This window comes from Tubulanus polymorphus, chromosome 2, assembly GCF_964204645.1.
Source record: "Tubulanus polymorphus chromosome 2, tnTubPoly1.2, whole genome shotgun sequence".
NCBI lineage: Eukaryota > Metazoa > Nemertea > Palaeonemertea > Tubulaniformes > Tubulanidae > Tubulanus > Tubulanus polymorphus.
This window is the reverse complement of record NC_134026.1, coordinates 5,443,114-5,459,701: the sequence shown is the minus strand read 5'-3', so window position 1 is coordinate 5,459,701 and position 16,588 is coordinate 5,443,114. Positions and strand designations below refer to the sequence as shown.

At 37.9% G+C, this 16,588-nt stretch overlaps 2 protein-coding genes across 3 annotated transcripts in view; both read right to left on the bottom strand.

Annotated features, from left to right (window-relative positions):
- Positions 1-3,890: 3,890 nt before the first annotated feature.
- Positions 3,891-12,930, bottom strand: LOC141900315 (low-density lipoprotein receptor-like). The gene is made up of 15 exons (XM_074787145.1): positions 12,513-12,930; positions 11,522-11,650; positions 9,989-10,114; positions 9,483-9,605; positions 9,274-9,390; positions 8,672-8,920; positions 8,336-8,455; positions 7,864-8,124; positions 7,180-7,486; positions 6,839-7,066; positions 6,186-6,589; positions 5,882-6,064; positions 5,383-5,540; positions 5,120-5,260; positions 3,891-4,881 (listed from the first exon to the last, which is right to left on the bottom strand). The coding sequence occupies exons 1-15, from the start codon at positions 12,592-12,594 to the stop codon at positions 4,834-4,836; spliced, it is 2,676 nt and encodes an 891-aa protein (XP_074643246.1). The 5' UTR covers positions 12,595-12,930; the 3' UTR covers positions 3,891-4,833.
- A 613-nt stretch (positions 12,931-13,543) lies between these two features.
- The window catches only part of LOC141900731 (AP-3 complex subunit delta-1-like), a 41,586-nt gene continuing 38,541 nt past the window's right edge, over positions 13,544-16,588 (bottom strand). For both annotated transcript variants that reach the window (XM_074787752.1, XM_074787753.1), the window contains exons 27-31: positions 16,392-16,532; positions 15,930-16,015; positions 15,721-15,845; positions 15,548-15,630; positions 13,544-15,112 (exon numbers count right to left, since the gene is read on the bottom strand). In XM_074787752.1, coding sequence (XP_074643853.1) covers positions 15,011-15,112; positions 15,548-15,630; positions 15,721-15,845; positions 15,930-16,015; positions 16,392-16,532 — 537 coding nt within the window. In that variant the 3' untranslated portion in view covers positions 13,544-15,010. The remainder of the gene's footprint in view (positions 15,113-15,547; positions 15,631-15,720; positions 15,846-15,929; positions 16,016-16,391; positions 16,533-16,588) is intronic.

The window sequence follows — 16,588 nt, the reverse complement described above, 5'->3', positions numbered from 1 at the left end:
TAATTTGAACGTAGGAAAAAAATGTTTAGGGTAATGCAATTTATCGCGCGCTTATTCCCTCCTGCAATGACATATGGCGCCCCCGGTGACTAACTGATATTTGCGCTATCATTTGTGAAGTCGTGTCAAATGATCATAATCAAAACATAAAATGATACTACAAATAGATTGATCTTTATTATTTTCTTTATCAATCCACCACATTAACTTTTGGCAGCCGCTAAAGAAAGATGCGCACTTAATAAAACCTACCGCCGGTAAATTGTAAATAGACCTTCATGGATTTATCAACGTACTTAAAATATGTATTTCACCTTTTGCCTTTACTGCTTATTTACACCTGACAATATGTTTTCTTTTTCTTGTTGTGAGGAAACATCCAAACGCAGAACGATTCTTTTCTTTCTCGATTTGTAACGCCTGTTGTCACAGGAATATCTTTCGCCATATATAATTTTGGTGAATCCAGACTTTTTTATTACGTAATGTTTTTTTTAACGCTGCACTACTTTGTTCAGACAACCTTGTCTGACGTAAAGATATATCATGAATGAATAAACAAATTTGAAATAAAAAAGATGTAGAACTTTGCTGTGTGATTTTCGATAATGTAATCGGCCAAAATCTTGATCATGTTTCAATAATTATGTCTATTCTAATTGATTTAGGCCTTTATATGTATGATACGTATCCCATATGGCTATGGTTGCATTAACTGGCGCTGCGGGAATGTAACATGAGAGACTGCTGGTGATGATTATGCTGCTGCAGACGACAGAGATGGTTCGATGTGGCGATGACGTCTGTTCTCAACAGATCAATGGAATCTCCCCACAAATCACCTCATCTCACAAATGTTGTTTTTCTGTGTTTTTTTTGTGAATACATTTATTAAAAAGCCGCTGAAACAATTTTTTTTTGTTCTTGTTGTAGCGTGAATTTGTGTTTACACATTGGACTAAATACGCGACCCGGGGATTTTGAGTACCAGATCCTGTCTTATTGAGATAAGATACTATAGGTTTACCAAATTAAGGATCGTCAACATGTTATCTGATATTATCTAATCTTAGATAAACATAATCATTAAGGACTGGATAACGCAAATGCAAACACTTGTTTTTCCAAATTGTACCTAATTTCAGCGCATTATTATATATTTTTTGGCAAATCTTGAGAAAAAAAATTGGCAAACAGCCTGAAAACGCTAATATAACACATCATGTGAATATATTCACGAGAATTATTTCTTTTACAGTTACTTATGTATGCATGTTATCAACCTTGAGACGAGCGCGACGCGCGATCGTGTATTGCTTGTTGTCATAATTACTGTGTCGTTGGTAGTTTATGGGCTGATGTTTGAATCGACCAATCAGCGCGCACTGACGACACACCTGCTCATTTCAACGGTGTCATGTTGTTTGTCGTTTGGTATAGAGCCAGCCGCATTAAATTGACACCACATTTTTAAAAATTATCACAAGTTGGCAAAGGAACTTACCATATCCTTATCAGCTGATTATCTCTAAACGAAGGAGCTCAGTAAGAATGTCCTTAAAGCGATTACCTCTTTATCTACTTTTCCTCAGATAAATCGTAAACCTTTGTCGTAGAAAACAAAAACAGTTTTTCTTCGATTTCCACTCAATTTGAAAATGAAGTCCTCCACAAAGATGTATATATATATTATATCAACAACAAAGAAGCCACAGAATATGTTTTCATAATTTATTAGGATTTTAATGAAAAAATTCGTTTATCTTTTTTTAAAAACAAATATGCGCTGCATTTTTACAGTGATATATCAAAATGAAGTGCTTCAAACTCATTTCGACAAAAAGCCAATAACATCCATTCAAGTTTTTCTTGGGTAATTACAACTATTTCTCTCGAAAGTAGCAACTACTTTCGCAAACCTCAGCAAAGAAACAAACTTTCCACAAAATATACAACCTGACAATAATTTCTGCATCAATACACATACATACATACAACGGTGATAACTGCTCTTTCATAATTTAAATACATGATTTGAATTGCATTCGCTTTGCCAACTATTTACAAGGTAGCTACTGAAACGAATATAGAACATAGACTAAATAGGGTTATGTACAAAGTGCTTATTATATTAATGTAATGTTCATCCTTTTTTAAGTACCCCAAAGCTTTGTTATATTTACAAATCACAAAAGAATCCCCGAATATTCGTCGTAAACATACTACAACGTATTATTTCAACCCAATAAGTCACGGCAAGTAATGCGCGTCGATTAACTGATCTCAACAAGAGTTAATGAAGAAAACGCAAGAAAATACACAAAAACTACACATAATAAGGCACATATTTGAATTCTATGCACAGGAAACTAACTATCCCCGAAATGGAACATGTGCTCGAAAGAATAACGCGAGTCGGTTAAAAAATCATAACAAAGCGTACACAATCTACTAGTAGAAGTAAAGTGTTTGAAACGTAGAAAAAGCTGCCACGCGAAGAATGGAAAAATCGCTTCATTTGGTGGAATTTCCGTATCATTCTAAAGAGAGTATTCTATTCCTGACCAGATCTTAAAAGGACTCGAGCATTTTGCGGTGTAAACAACGGGGTAAAGTAAGTCCAAAACCTTATGGGACTAGATGTTGAACTCTTAAGCTTATTATTTGTATTCAAGATGTTGCACAGTATCTTACATCATGTTCCTAATGCGTATTAATACACGGAATGTCAACATTCATAAGAAGCATGAACTTGCAACAAAATCTAAATGCAATTTAAAACGCCCAAGCAATATCATCAATCAAGGACAATGATTGGCTATGTTTGAAGTTTTTCTGCGCATCGTGCAATTCGGTTGAAATGAGTAAACAACCTCGATGACCTACGTTTGAAAACTAGTTTGAACAAATTCGTAGCGGTCTTCTCGCAACTTTCCAGAAATACCGGTATCTATATATCAATGGGTTTTTATCTACAAGAACGGGGTCAACACGAAGATATCGGGTTGTTATGCTCGGTGGCGGTAGGTGGTAGTAGTACGCAGTGTGACCTCCGATGAAAAGGTGAACGAAACCGACTTGGCTTTTAGCCAGAATAAGAACGATTCATTCAGTCTAAACATGCCTACTTCACGTTATTATAACTATGTATAGAACAGTCCTAGTTTTAAAACGTTATCATTTGATCAGTGACTACATTTACACTTCAAAACTTCTTCGAAGAGCATATCTCAGCTAGCATACACGCGTTAAGGCGAATACATTTACATCGTCAAAAATCTTCCCGTTTTACTAAAAGCAAGTCTTTCGTCACGATAACTACAATAATCGTTTTAAAGCACAGACCAAAACGGTTTCAGCCAACTAAACTAACTTAGATGTGAAATTCTAAGGGCATATTAACTTATTGATTATTTTTGATATACAATCCGCTAATGAGATTAGAAAAGTAACCGGGTGTTGGCATTTAACTGGTTAGTGGCAGTGTCTATGATTATCAGAAATCCACAATGAAAGACATTGCTCAGTATAGGGGAATGTTTTCTTTTTTGCGCATTAAATCGTCAACTCAAAAATTTATAACAATACGTATATCGACATCAAACACAAACAACAAGCACGCCTTTACACGCTTTCACTAAATATATGTACATAAATGAACTCTTTTTAACAAAAAATCTTATACAATCATTATTTACAAACAGAAAATAATCCTACCCTCGGGCGGGTGATAGGCAGCACATTATTTCATCATTCAGTCACGCGAGAGTAAGCACAGAGATTCCCTAGCATAATAAATACTACTTATAATAATAATATAATATCATATTATATATATATATATATATATATATATATATATATATATATATATATTTTCATATGGACAGCTTTTAAAGCTTTTATCATCAGCACATTCACGACAAGAAGCAAGCATACTTTCGGTCATCAGTGATTTTGAAGCACTTCACGCGTACATACACACTAAAGTTAGACTTTTTTTTCATCCGTCTGTTGTACACAACTTAATAAACAAATATACACTATATATTTGTCAATAATCAATGACTATTTTTTTCATCTAGACGCGATACAAAAACGGCTCGAGCCGCCGTGAAAATAACAGATAAGAAGATTATTATCGTCTCGAAATTGTTCTGATATGAAGATTTCGCAACGTTTGTATCGTCTGTTCATTCATCTTCGTCGTCTGCTAGCGAATAGAGGCACGGCAGACGTTTGGCATTTCGAGATATTTATAGTTCGGTTAAACGATACCCACACTGACACAACAACAATTCTCACACCGCAGCTAATCGTACTTTATCACAGGTTTTAGCCGTCAAATCGATGCTATCCGCTTCCGAAACCCCCCGCGCGAACGCGATCGGACGCCGCGCGCATGTCGATCCGGGTAATGAATACACGCAGCGAACGTCGCTCTAGCTCGTGTACGCGACGCCTTCCGTCTTGCCACGCGCATTTTGAGCAAAATGGTTATAACGCATACGTAACCATAACAACCAGAAAGACAATGGTATCTTATCGTTAATCATCACAAAAATATATATACACTCACTCGATCATGGTTTAACGGCGCGCCTGTCGATTCACATCATAAGTAATCATAATCATTCTTTAATAATGATTTGTCATCTTTTCATCGTTATCTATCGTGCTTTTCAATGTAAATGTTTGTTTGTGGTCTGTTTTTCTCAGTTCGATACAAAATAATACGCGCGTCTCAAGCCTGGTTGCTATGACAACATAAATGCATTAACTCCACTCGCTGTTTTGTAATAGTAAATTCCGAGCATCTATCAGTTGGTGTGGTCACACTTCCAGTTCGGTGTTCGGTAAGTTGTTTAGAGGCTCTAGGGTCTGAAAAATTAAAACCACAATATTACAATCATTTGAAATACATAAAGGTACACACATACTGTTGCACAAGTGAAAAATACAGTTGACCTAGCTTCGACTGCCCAAGGGCCGGTTCCATAGACATGGCTACAATCTAAGACCAGTCTTAGACAATCTAAGTTCTATAGTCAATCTAACAATTTAAGACAACACTGAAGATTAAAGACAACTTCAGAAATATAAGCGAAAGGCTACTTACGGGAGGAATATTGCGGGTAGGTTGGAAGTTTTTCTCGAGAATAATATGATGATCCTCGGTCGTCTTTTTGTAGACCGGATTGTCGAAGTTCATACTTTTCACGTTTCGGTTAACGTAGTGTCTATGGATAAGGAAACCGATCTGGAAGATACGAAAACAACCGAATATAACAATGCATTACGAAAAACAATATTCCCGAATATAATTACGCGATAATCCACACAGCAAAGAATCGAAGGAATATCGTGAATTCGTCTACTTACAGCGGCTACGAGTAAAATCACGCCGAGAATGACACCGACGACTATGGCAGCGATGTGGCCGATTTCGGCGCTGGGATCTTGAGCAGGGGCGTTCAGACTGTTAGGAGAAGATGCAGCTGGTTTAACGGGACCAACAGGGAGCGGCATCACAACGTAATCTAAAAAACAAATCAAAAACACCATACAATGAATGACCGAACTAAACTAGGCAGTAAACGGCAGTCAACACTAAATCAAAGCAGGGTGGCCATTATCCATCGATTTTCAAATCTAATCAGTTTTTTCCCACGTGATTTCTAAAAATTCTGAGCGAATCAAGAGAAATTTCATGGTTTAAAATTCATCCATTTCTTCAGTAAATCACGACGTCCTGATAAAGAAACACGTGGTGAATGGCATTATCCTAAATCCCAGGTTATGCAGGATTTTGGTAAAAGTTGACAAATTCCCAGTTAGTTGTCCAGATCAGCGGCCACCATGCATTTCATGAGATAATTACCATGAGGAATACAGCTCTTGCGATCAGAAGCTAGTTTAAATCCGGTGCCGCACGCGCATTTGAACGGTTTGATAGCTTGCCCGAATAGGTGAGGACTCGACTTCAGTATCGGTGCCGGTAAACATAACTGTTGACAACCGCCGTTATCGCTCAAACACGGATACTTTTTAGCTTCGATTCCGACTGAAATCCGAAGAAAACTTAACGTTAAAGAAATACTCTTTAGCAAGACGAAACCTCCAACCTTTAAATTGTGCAATAAACAAACCCTAGGGATACATTTCTCGAAGGTTTTTATACGTACCAGGCTTCGGTTGAAGAAGATGATGCCAGATACGCAAGGACATCGGACTGTACAGATTTCCCTTCAAAGTCAACACGCCCGTGCCGTTGAACTTGTTCGCCAGTCGTACTTCGGAACTTTCCCATTCTGTCCAGAAAACGTGGTCTTCAAACACGCCGATCGAGAACGGATGTTTCAACTGGAGAATGTTGTCGAGAATGACGCGTTGGTTCGAGCCGTCCATATCCGAACTGCCGATCTGGTGCAGCTTTGCGTCGACCCAGTAAAGCCGATCTTGCACGAAATCGATTGTAAGTCCGTTCGGCCAACTCAAACCGGTGACAATCGCGCTTCGCCGCATTCCGTGCATCGTCGCCTTCTCAATTCGAGGTCTTGTTTCTGCCCAGTCGGTCCAGTACATATACCTATCGATTCAAAACATATTTTCAATATACATATATAGAATAAATTTTCAGTGAATCGAGGTATTGATATCAAAAGGAATGCATGGTCAATAACATTATCTAAATTTCCTCGAGTTTTCCATTTGTTTTTTGGTTTTTTTTTTTTTTTAGTAAAATTTGCCTAATTCCGTTTTCCCACATTTTTATAGGTTAGTGGCTACCCTATCTATGGTATAAAACAAGATTCGAGCGTATTTGAATTATATTTACCCTCTCAGTGGATCGACAACGATACTTCGAGGTTCGTCGAGACCTTTAGTGATCAGAGCGTGTCGGTACATGCCGTCGTGTCGACATACTTCAATCGTTTTCTTGCCCGTGTCGGTCCAGTATATCAACTTGTGAACCCAATCGTACGCCAGTCCATCGGGCGTGCTAACATTAGCGGCTAGCGTCGTGTGGTTTCCGGGAAGCTCAGAATTCACGTCCATGTCCATGCTGAAATCGTAACAACAGTTTTCCTAGTTTTACGAGAAACTTAGCAATCGGGACCGAGATTTAAGTAACTTTGTGAAAGAGAAATTTCAACAATTTCGAAATCGGTGAAATACCTCAGAATCTTTTCCGAATTCGAATCCGACCAGTATATCATGGCATTGTTGATATCGTAGTCGATGGCGACGGCGTTCTCCGTGTACAATACGACCGGTTTCATACTGCCCGTTCGTATGTTAATCATACGTATGTCCTTACGATTGCTCAGCACGATGTACGGATCGCCGCCGGCCGCTTTACAACGATGCGGATTCGCTGGGTCGTTGTGGTAGTTTCCGGTGCAGACGCAGTGATAACTGCCCGGCGTGTTGACGCATCTCTGCGAACACGGGTGAATTCCGTCGACGTTGCACTCGTCAATATCTGGAATATAAGACAATCATCAATCAATCATTTCAATGACGAAGGCAAAAAACTTGAAAATGTCCACGCCCGACCAATTAGTGAAGCCTCGTTACAACGAACTTGGACAAAACGATTCATCGGATATAATAAATATAGAATCTCGTCCCAAGTAAGAAAATTTAATTTATTTCATACTGGATATAACAAACTATCGGTTTTCTGGTCTGGCGAAGTTCGCCGTAACGAGGTTCCACTGTAAAATCATCTCATATATAGAGACACTGTTAGGCAGGTTCAAAATTTTAGTTTTTAGTTAATTCAATCGTTTTAATCTACGAGCACAGCTGGTCACAAAATCTGGTACCTCATTTTCACGCGGATAAAATTTTACTCACCTTTGCACTGAGTTTGATTATGAAGCTCGTATCCCGGTTTGCAGGAGCAGACGACGCCCGATCGAATGTGCGTACATATATGATCGCACGGATTGTTCAGTTGGCACTGATCCTGCGTAACGATCGCCGCGCAATCTTTCGGTTCGTCTTTCAAGTTGACGCAATCGATGTGCCCGTCGCAGTATTTTTCGATCGGAATGCAGACTCCTGTTCCGGGGCATTCGAATTGTTTCACCGGGTCGCACGACTTCTTAGGTTCAGCTGGAAATAATTCGGATAAACGAGATGAAAATACCGGAGCTTAGTTTCGTGGTTATATCAGTATAGTCGAGACAATCATGACAAATCAGGACGGATAGAAATTAGAAATCAATAGTCTACATATTGCATTATTTGCTGTAAGTTCATTGTAAAATCATCCAAAGCTTATACGCCCGAAAAAATGCAAGATGGAACGCGATCTGATACTTACGACATCCCTTCTCGTCGGATCCGTCGGTACAATCATTAAATCCATTGCACATCAACGCACCAGGGATACATACGCCATCTTTCTCGCAGAGCGTTTGATCCGGCCGACAAGTGGCATGGCCTACAAACAATAATATCATTGTAATGTGTTTCATTCAAATGTAACAGTTTTCTCGATTTGAATATTAAATAGCGCTAAAATATATCGACCGGTAAAATGAGTCAATCTTCCAGGGTAGAGTATATAAACTATCATTATCAATACATCCACAGCTGTTATCAACAAGATTTTTTAATTTTAAAAAGATGACAATTAGCGAACAACAACGACACTTACAGTCTTTTTCATCGGAGCCATCGACGCAATCCGGTTCTCCGTCGCAAGCCCATGACTTATGTATACATTGACCGCTGTGACAGGCGAACTCCTGAGCGGAACACTGACCGCCCCAGCTGTGAGTACTCGAACAGTTTCGTTCGTCGCTTTTATCCGCGCAATCGGCATCTCCATCGCACTTCCAGCGTTGCGGGATACACGTATTGTTGCCTTCGCATTTGAATTCGTTCGGCGCGCAGGTTTTCTCCGCTAGAAACGAACAAACGATGCTGGATATGTAATAGCCGTAAACATTTCCCGCGATAAAGACATTGTAAATTTTCTAAAACCCAGGGCAGGCGCGCAGGCATTCCCCGTATGAAACACCTGGTGTTTAGAGTGAACCAGACAATCAACATATATTATTTAGGTGCCTCGGTTATTTTACCAGGATGTGAAAGCTACTGACTGTACGAGCCATGAATCACCGAACAGGCAAAAAATATCCCCGATGAGGGCCTCGATAAAATTCACTTTGAACTGAGGATTTAAACCACAGCAAAAAACATAATTGATCAGATGGTCAAACAAATGGCACATAGACAATGGAATTTGGTACTTACGACAATTCTCCTCATCAGAGCCATCCTCACAATCCGGGTCACCATCGCAAACCCAACGAGTTATTATGCACTTGTTGTTGCCACATTTCGTATGCATCGGACCACAGGTTGTTTGATCTAAAACCAACGAAAAAATCGAATTTAGTGAAAGGTTCGATTCTTGAGTGTACGACTCCTCATTGCTCGCGATCTAGGCAAATGAAACTTACGACAAATATCAGCACTTTCGTCGCGGCCATTTTTACAGTCGGTCTGTCCGTCACACTTCCAGCTAGCTGTGATACAACCACCATCACCACAGTCAAACTGCGGGGCTTCACACTTATTCTGTTCTGTAATTCGCAAAGAAAATAACAATCAATCATAACATTTTTCTCCGCCGAATAAAAAGAGGAATTGATTCATTTTCGTATACCGATTTATACCACAAAGTTCTTCAGTTTTGATACATAACTCGTATGACAAGTTGCCAGATAAGATACTTTACGAAACACTCAAACAGGTCAATAATAATAATAGATCCGCAGGCTATCGATGAATGGGACTTGCGTGTTCTTGACAATGTGCCAAGACCGGGTCATCTTTCATAACAAATATTGGAAAATACGATAACAGGATCGGACAAGTGAATCGATTACACGCTGACCACGGGTATGACCGGCAACCAGAGCGAAACTGGAGATTATTGACCGACGGATGAAGGGGAGAAACTTACTGCAGACTTCGTCCGATTCGTCGCTGCCGGCTTTACAATCTCGCTGGCCGTCGCACAACCACCGTTTTGGAATGCAGTTACCGTCCTCTTGACAGGTGAATTCATTCGATGAACAATTCTTCTTCACTGGAAAATACACCGAGAACAATTACGATTCATCGAACTAAAAAAACACTGGCACAAGATAGGCATGATTACACCAAAAAAAATACCGAAACAGTGGTTTAAAAGCAGTTCGCTTTTAAATTATTGCTTTTTATTCATATCCAACTGCATTTTCAAATATGAAAATCTTCATCCAATAAGAATGCTAATTATTTTCTTAAATTTTGACTTCATAATTAAAAAAATTTCTGATTGCATCCGCAGAAATCTCACATCGAGATGGATGCTTTATGGGTCCAGGGATGCCCTTTTTTTCATATCCCTATTTCGTAGAATGTACTAAATACATCGAACGATTGAGAGTCCGAGTAATAAATCTTTTATTTCATGGAAGCTGCACCGACCCCCATATCATTAATTGTCTATCTACTCGTGCCGGTATTCAAGGAAACTATTTCAATCATCTTATTTCAAGCCGGATGTCGTACATTTTTCTAAAAGGGTGATACTTTTGAATCATTTTCATACAACTGCAAGATTCTACATCAAAAGATCCACACTTTCATATTCAACAAAGGCAAACCTAATCATGACATGATCCGACGTTTTCCAAGCCGGCGAATTAATAGCAAATTTATGTCTAATCGATACTAGACAACACCCTCACATCAGACCACCTTTTCACACACCCAATGCTTATACTACTCGGTCTGGCGCGATGCCAACATGTTGGCGGAGATCACCCGGTTGTGTCTGGCCAATAGCGAACGCGCATGAATAATGAATGAATAGCTATTGAATGAATTTGCACATGTGCTCGCCTCATAATAACGGCCCGTTGACATGTTGCTGCTGGGGTTATCTAGAACGAGTTCATTATGACCCAAAAAAAAAAAACTTCGAAGAAGCTATTTCCTTCCCGGGGGTTATTCTAGAATGAATACCAGCGCAATTCAGGATACAGTTCACAACAACTGTTTCCAGATCATAATTAACTAGCCTAGATAAACTAACTAATGTATTCATAGGATGATATATGGACAGCTCATTCTGGAATCTTTTAAGTTTCTCTTTTTTTTTTGAGCTATAAGAATAATTGATTTTAGAAACTTATTCTACTGCCCCTACAAGATAAACTCATGTAGTAGGCTGCCGATGGTATGATTATTTACAATGAAAATCTGCCCTTTGGATTCAACAGCATGTTCCTTAAAATATCTTTGGCGAGACATGTATATCATAACTTAGCCAAGATTTATTTAATCGAATGCTAGTCCTCAGAGACTTTGTTTAGACTTCTCAAATCAATATTTTAAAGGCTATCATTAAAAAGATTCTCTAAAGATTCTCTAAAACCTTCGTAAAATTGCTTGCAATAAATTTAACTTCAATCAAGCAGTACAACTCTAATTTCAAGTAGGTACTTACGACAATTGGCTTCATCGGATTTATCGGGGCAGTCAAATCCACCATCACAGACCCACGTTCTTGGAATGCATTTTCCATCCGGAGACGTACATTTAAATTCGCTTCCCGTGCAATGCGGTTTACCAGCACCTGCAAAATTGAAAGGATAACTTGACGTTAAAGACTGAAAAAAGCTTTACAGAAAAATATTTCTTAGTTCTGCAGTAAAATCACTCAACCCGGGTGTATTCACTTTCCTGGGCAAAGGAAAGAGAAGTACCGTACTACAAGCCCATGGCAACACCATTTTTTAGATGACTTAAGAATTGGACAAACATTTCTCAATTCTTCAACAAAATCACTCAAATCCCTAGGCCAAGTACCAAGTAAAAAGAATAAACCCTCATTAATCAATGCAGGACAAACTGAATCAAGGAAGAATCTAATGAATTTCGAGTTAAACTGTGAAACTGGTGTTCACTTTTCTGGGCAGAGGAAAAGAGAGCCTAGGTCTAGGTCTACCCCATTCTATCAAGACTCAGTTCCCCAGTTGTGAGTTAGAGTTAACTCTGAGTTAAAGTTAGTTCATTTTCAATGAGTTAACTCAAGAGTTAAATATCAACTCAGAACTGTTAGGCTAAAGAAGAATTTGAGGATCATTTCCACTCAGCCCTGGTGTTAGCTGGTTGGGGACATCATCAACAGTTGAGCAAATTTAAGCACCAATCAATCAAGGGTACCCCTTTCTATTATTACAACCAATGACAATGTACCATGAATAAACCCCAACAAAATTTTCAATTCTTTATGACCCTTTACTTATTCTTCTTTTCGAACTCAACAAAAGTATCTTACTCAAATTGTCAAATTTAAGGCACTTATAAACCCTTTTGAAAATAATGCAGAAAACTGAAATTGTGACACGTTGTCAGTCAGCGCATGCCATATGCTTATCTCGATCACGTTGTTATCTGGAAATTTGAAAATTCAAAAAAAAATTAACTCTACTTACCAACGACTAATGACGAAAAACAACACAGGATTCCCAGCAAAATTAAACATAACACTTTTAATAAAGCGTCGAAGTTCGTCATGTTTATCCTCCTTCTTTCACCGACAACGATGGACTATATATGTTCTTTCCTCAGTTTGAAAACGTTTTAGCTTGTGTCGAGTGTGTTGAGAAAACGGAGCCGATCTACTACTCGAGCTGGCACTGTTAGTTGTAAATGTGTTGTCACAACGCGCCAAGATAGATATGGGGATCGCGAAACCGCGCAACTCGGGAAAACTAGGTCACCACGTTAGCTCCAAACCGCGTTAATCAAAGTCTAAAAGAACTATAGCGAATTCCTTTTCTCGATAGGCAGATACTTTCGATTTCGATCAGGCGACTGATGCAATGCCACCGAACGATGATAATCCTGAATTTGCTATCGATGCAACTGAAGCTGACTCACTCACAACTCACTCACATGGGCGAGTCACATCTTACGATCACGCGATATGAACTATTTTTCAAATTCAAATGTTTCGACTGAGCCGTTCATGCTTTTTTCGAGTTATAAGTGAATATTTACGCTTATGAAGCAAATCGATTGCGATTGAAACTTTAATTATGGTTTTTGATGAGTTTTTTCGAGTGGTAACTAGCTTTTCTCACGGCAAATACACGGTTCATTCATCGCGTACCGATACATGGGTAGTGGCGCTGGTAAACCAATCAGCGGCCGTATCGTTTCATTGACGGTGTATCGATGTTTACTATCAAATCAAAAACACGTGGTCGAACGATCAGGCACCCACACAAATACTACTGCTGGAATGTTTATATCAATACCGGGCGGGGCACTCCTCGTAAACAATAGTGAATATATGAATGAAGCTCATTTGATCATTTCAAATTCATTCCTCGGCCGTAAAACGGAAAGCCTTGAATTGATTTGTTTGATTCAGGCTTCTGGAAAAAAATGCTTGTTTTCAATATCCTCTTTGAAAACCTCTTTTCCAACAGTATCAACAACAAACGTAAACATGCTGTTTTATAATTTGGTTTTATTTTATTTGGATATATATTATTTATAATATACATTTACAGTATTATAACCAACCCTTTTTCTGATGCGATCAATCAATAATCAGCCATGTCACAACAAAACACAATATCATACTATAATATTTACAATACGCTTATATATGAGCAATGTGTGATTTTCCATTCATAAGTTTTATCTTTGGGTCATCGGCGATCGTAGGCTATTCATTCACTTACTTTAGGAGTGGTTGTCAATGAAAATGAATCAATCTAAAACATAAAACACCTTGTCCAATTTCTCATAGCTCATTATGATAAATTCATTGCCGAAGTCATTGAATAAAGGACGGGGCCACCATAGGCAAATAATGAAAGTTTGTAAAAATTTGAAAAAACTGGCCCCTGGAATAAATCAATTCTGGGAAAAGGTCCAATTGTCAACATTATGTCATACAATTACTGCAGAAATGGGCCAGGGGATGGGTTTTCACAAAAGTTTAACTTTTAATTAGGTTATTGTTTCATATCAATTCAATTAAAGTCTAAACCGCCTACAGAATATTCTTAATGAAATTTTGCCCGGATAAATTCATCTTAAGAAATACATACTTTCGTACATACGTAGATAGCTGGCAGGATATTATGTCTATGTCTAAGGCTGTGTGATAAATTGCAATTGAAATGGAGCACTACCCTGGTTTAGCCGTCTGCATTGGCATACCAGAATTAATGCCAGTATACTAATTATGATCGTTACTTCATTTGATATAATATAATGATATGATTTACGAACGCTCAACTTGACTTGTCCACAAAGCTCATCATACAGCGAGTTTGTTATAAGCTTTTTGTTCCCAGGCACCCGATGGTATGCTGCAATTATGTTTACAAAATATTCCATTCTTTTACAGATACGTATATATACCGATATACAGTCAGTTATGATAACAATACAAGAGCACATTCTGAATAATTCATCAAATTTTACTCATACCAGTAGTTTAATTTCACTTTTATTTTTAGCGTGTAAAGGATTTTACAGAAGATTTATAATTCAGAAAGGATTTTGCTAAGAGTTACACAGGAAAATTTCGGATTTTCCTGACGTTTTTAGTAACGAACGATTAGTTCGCCATCTAATGTGAAAACCAGAAACTAAATCAACTTGGCATTTTCTGTCTTGCCAATACTAGATATAATCTAAATATAATGGCCAAGTTTCCAAGTTTGAACTGTAACTTTAAGAATAATTCTCTGCAGTTTCGTAATTCAAAAAATAGGTATTGAAATCCCTTTACAAATCTAATTCATAATGCTTATACTATTGTAGGAATACAAGAATAATCCATTTGGTCCAATTTGTAGTTATCCGGGGATGAGCCCCATTTAGGTCTACTTATAACAACGCTACACCCAAAACCTTTCAAATGCACAATATAGCTAGTAAGTCATGAAAATAAATTCATTTCAGGTTTTTATTCTTGTTTTTGAGTCAGCAATGTTTTCACTTCGTCGACTAGATTGGAAATTAATGATGAATCTGAACTCTTCGCATCCACGGAAAGGTCACCATTTGACTGAAAATATACAATTCACATTACCATCAATCAAAATATTTCTAATAAACAGTGGAAAACAGGGTCCAATCTAAGCACTTGTTCGTTTGCCCGGGGACAAGTATATTCTCATTAAGGCAAGTAGGTTATCATTATCACTTGTCTGCCGGTGAATTTGATTTATGGAAAAACTTACTTAATAGACATGTTTTTGAGCAAAATGCTTTTTGAAACATTTTCCTGTTTGATTGTTAAATTTTATAAATTATAGAAAAGATAGCTTCCAACAGTTTTGATAATTGTTTCTATTTTTCCAGCTGTTTAAGCTTTAACAGCAAAATCTAAGGCAAGTAGATTTCAGGGGGTAATTGAAATTTTAGATATGCGTGCTAGTCGCCTTTATTCATTAGATCGGACCCTGGAAAAAAATAAAATGACTAAAAAATTTTTACTAACCAATTGTTTGATAAGAAGGCAAACGTGATGACCTTGAATTGATTTACTATATAACGAGGCACTGCCTGGAATTTGTTCAACAACTGAAAAATTCAATTCACAAACAAACTTCAGTAACGACCAATTCAAGCGAAAAAATCATGACACAAAGCTTTGAAGACAACCATACATACCACTAAAATGCTGGAGGAAACATAACTTTGTTACATTATGCGAGAAATTCGGATCAGTTGGTGTAAATTTAGCAGACGATTTTTCGCTTAATTCCCCATTCGCCAGCAGTTCAGCGAAACTAGACCTTTAGAGTAGGAAATAGAATTTATAGATATAAAATGAATGTATTTGATTCAGTCGGGATCGAAGGATAATCAGTACTACATACCCTGTGCAAGGAATAGCCATCATGAACGATGAACACAGTAAATTGATCTTGAAATCGAGCTTCTCGTGTGTACTTCCGTCTTCTAACTGTGAATCGAAATAAGAAAATACAGAGGCAGATCCAAAGACTTCTTATGAAGGTCTTGTGACACATTCATGGGCAATTTTCTATCATTGGTATATTGGAAGCATATCAACAAGGCATTGCCTTTGAAATTTGTAGTTGGGCAAGATGCATTCTAAAACATTTCCATGTAGAATACCTTTCTTTATCCAAAAATTATGCAAGACAAGTTTATAAGATTACATATAATAAGGTAGTAAAAACTTAAAGAGTTCAATCAGAAAAGGGCAACTCAAAACGTTTGTGGCCCTCGCGCAAGACCCCCTGGATCCAGGTTTGAAATAGATAGGCAAAATCCTCACTACTGGCGAGATAAGAAAAACGATTCATCCAACATACCTTGACAATGTATGTTAATGTTCCCCTTAATCTCTGTATCATATTGATATGGTCAACTGTGAACGCAAACTGGCCTTCATTCTGACTCTCAGGAAGCAAAATAAATGGTACTTTCACCGGGTCATGAGCCGTCTTGCCAACCTGATCAAGTAGAAATAACAAAATTTTTATCATGTTTATTCACATATATTCCGTCT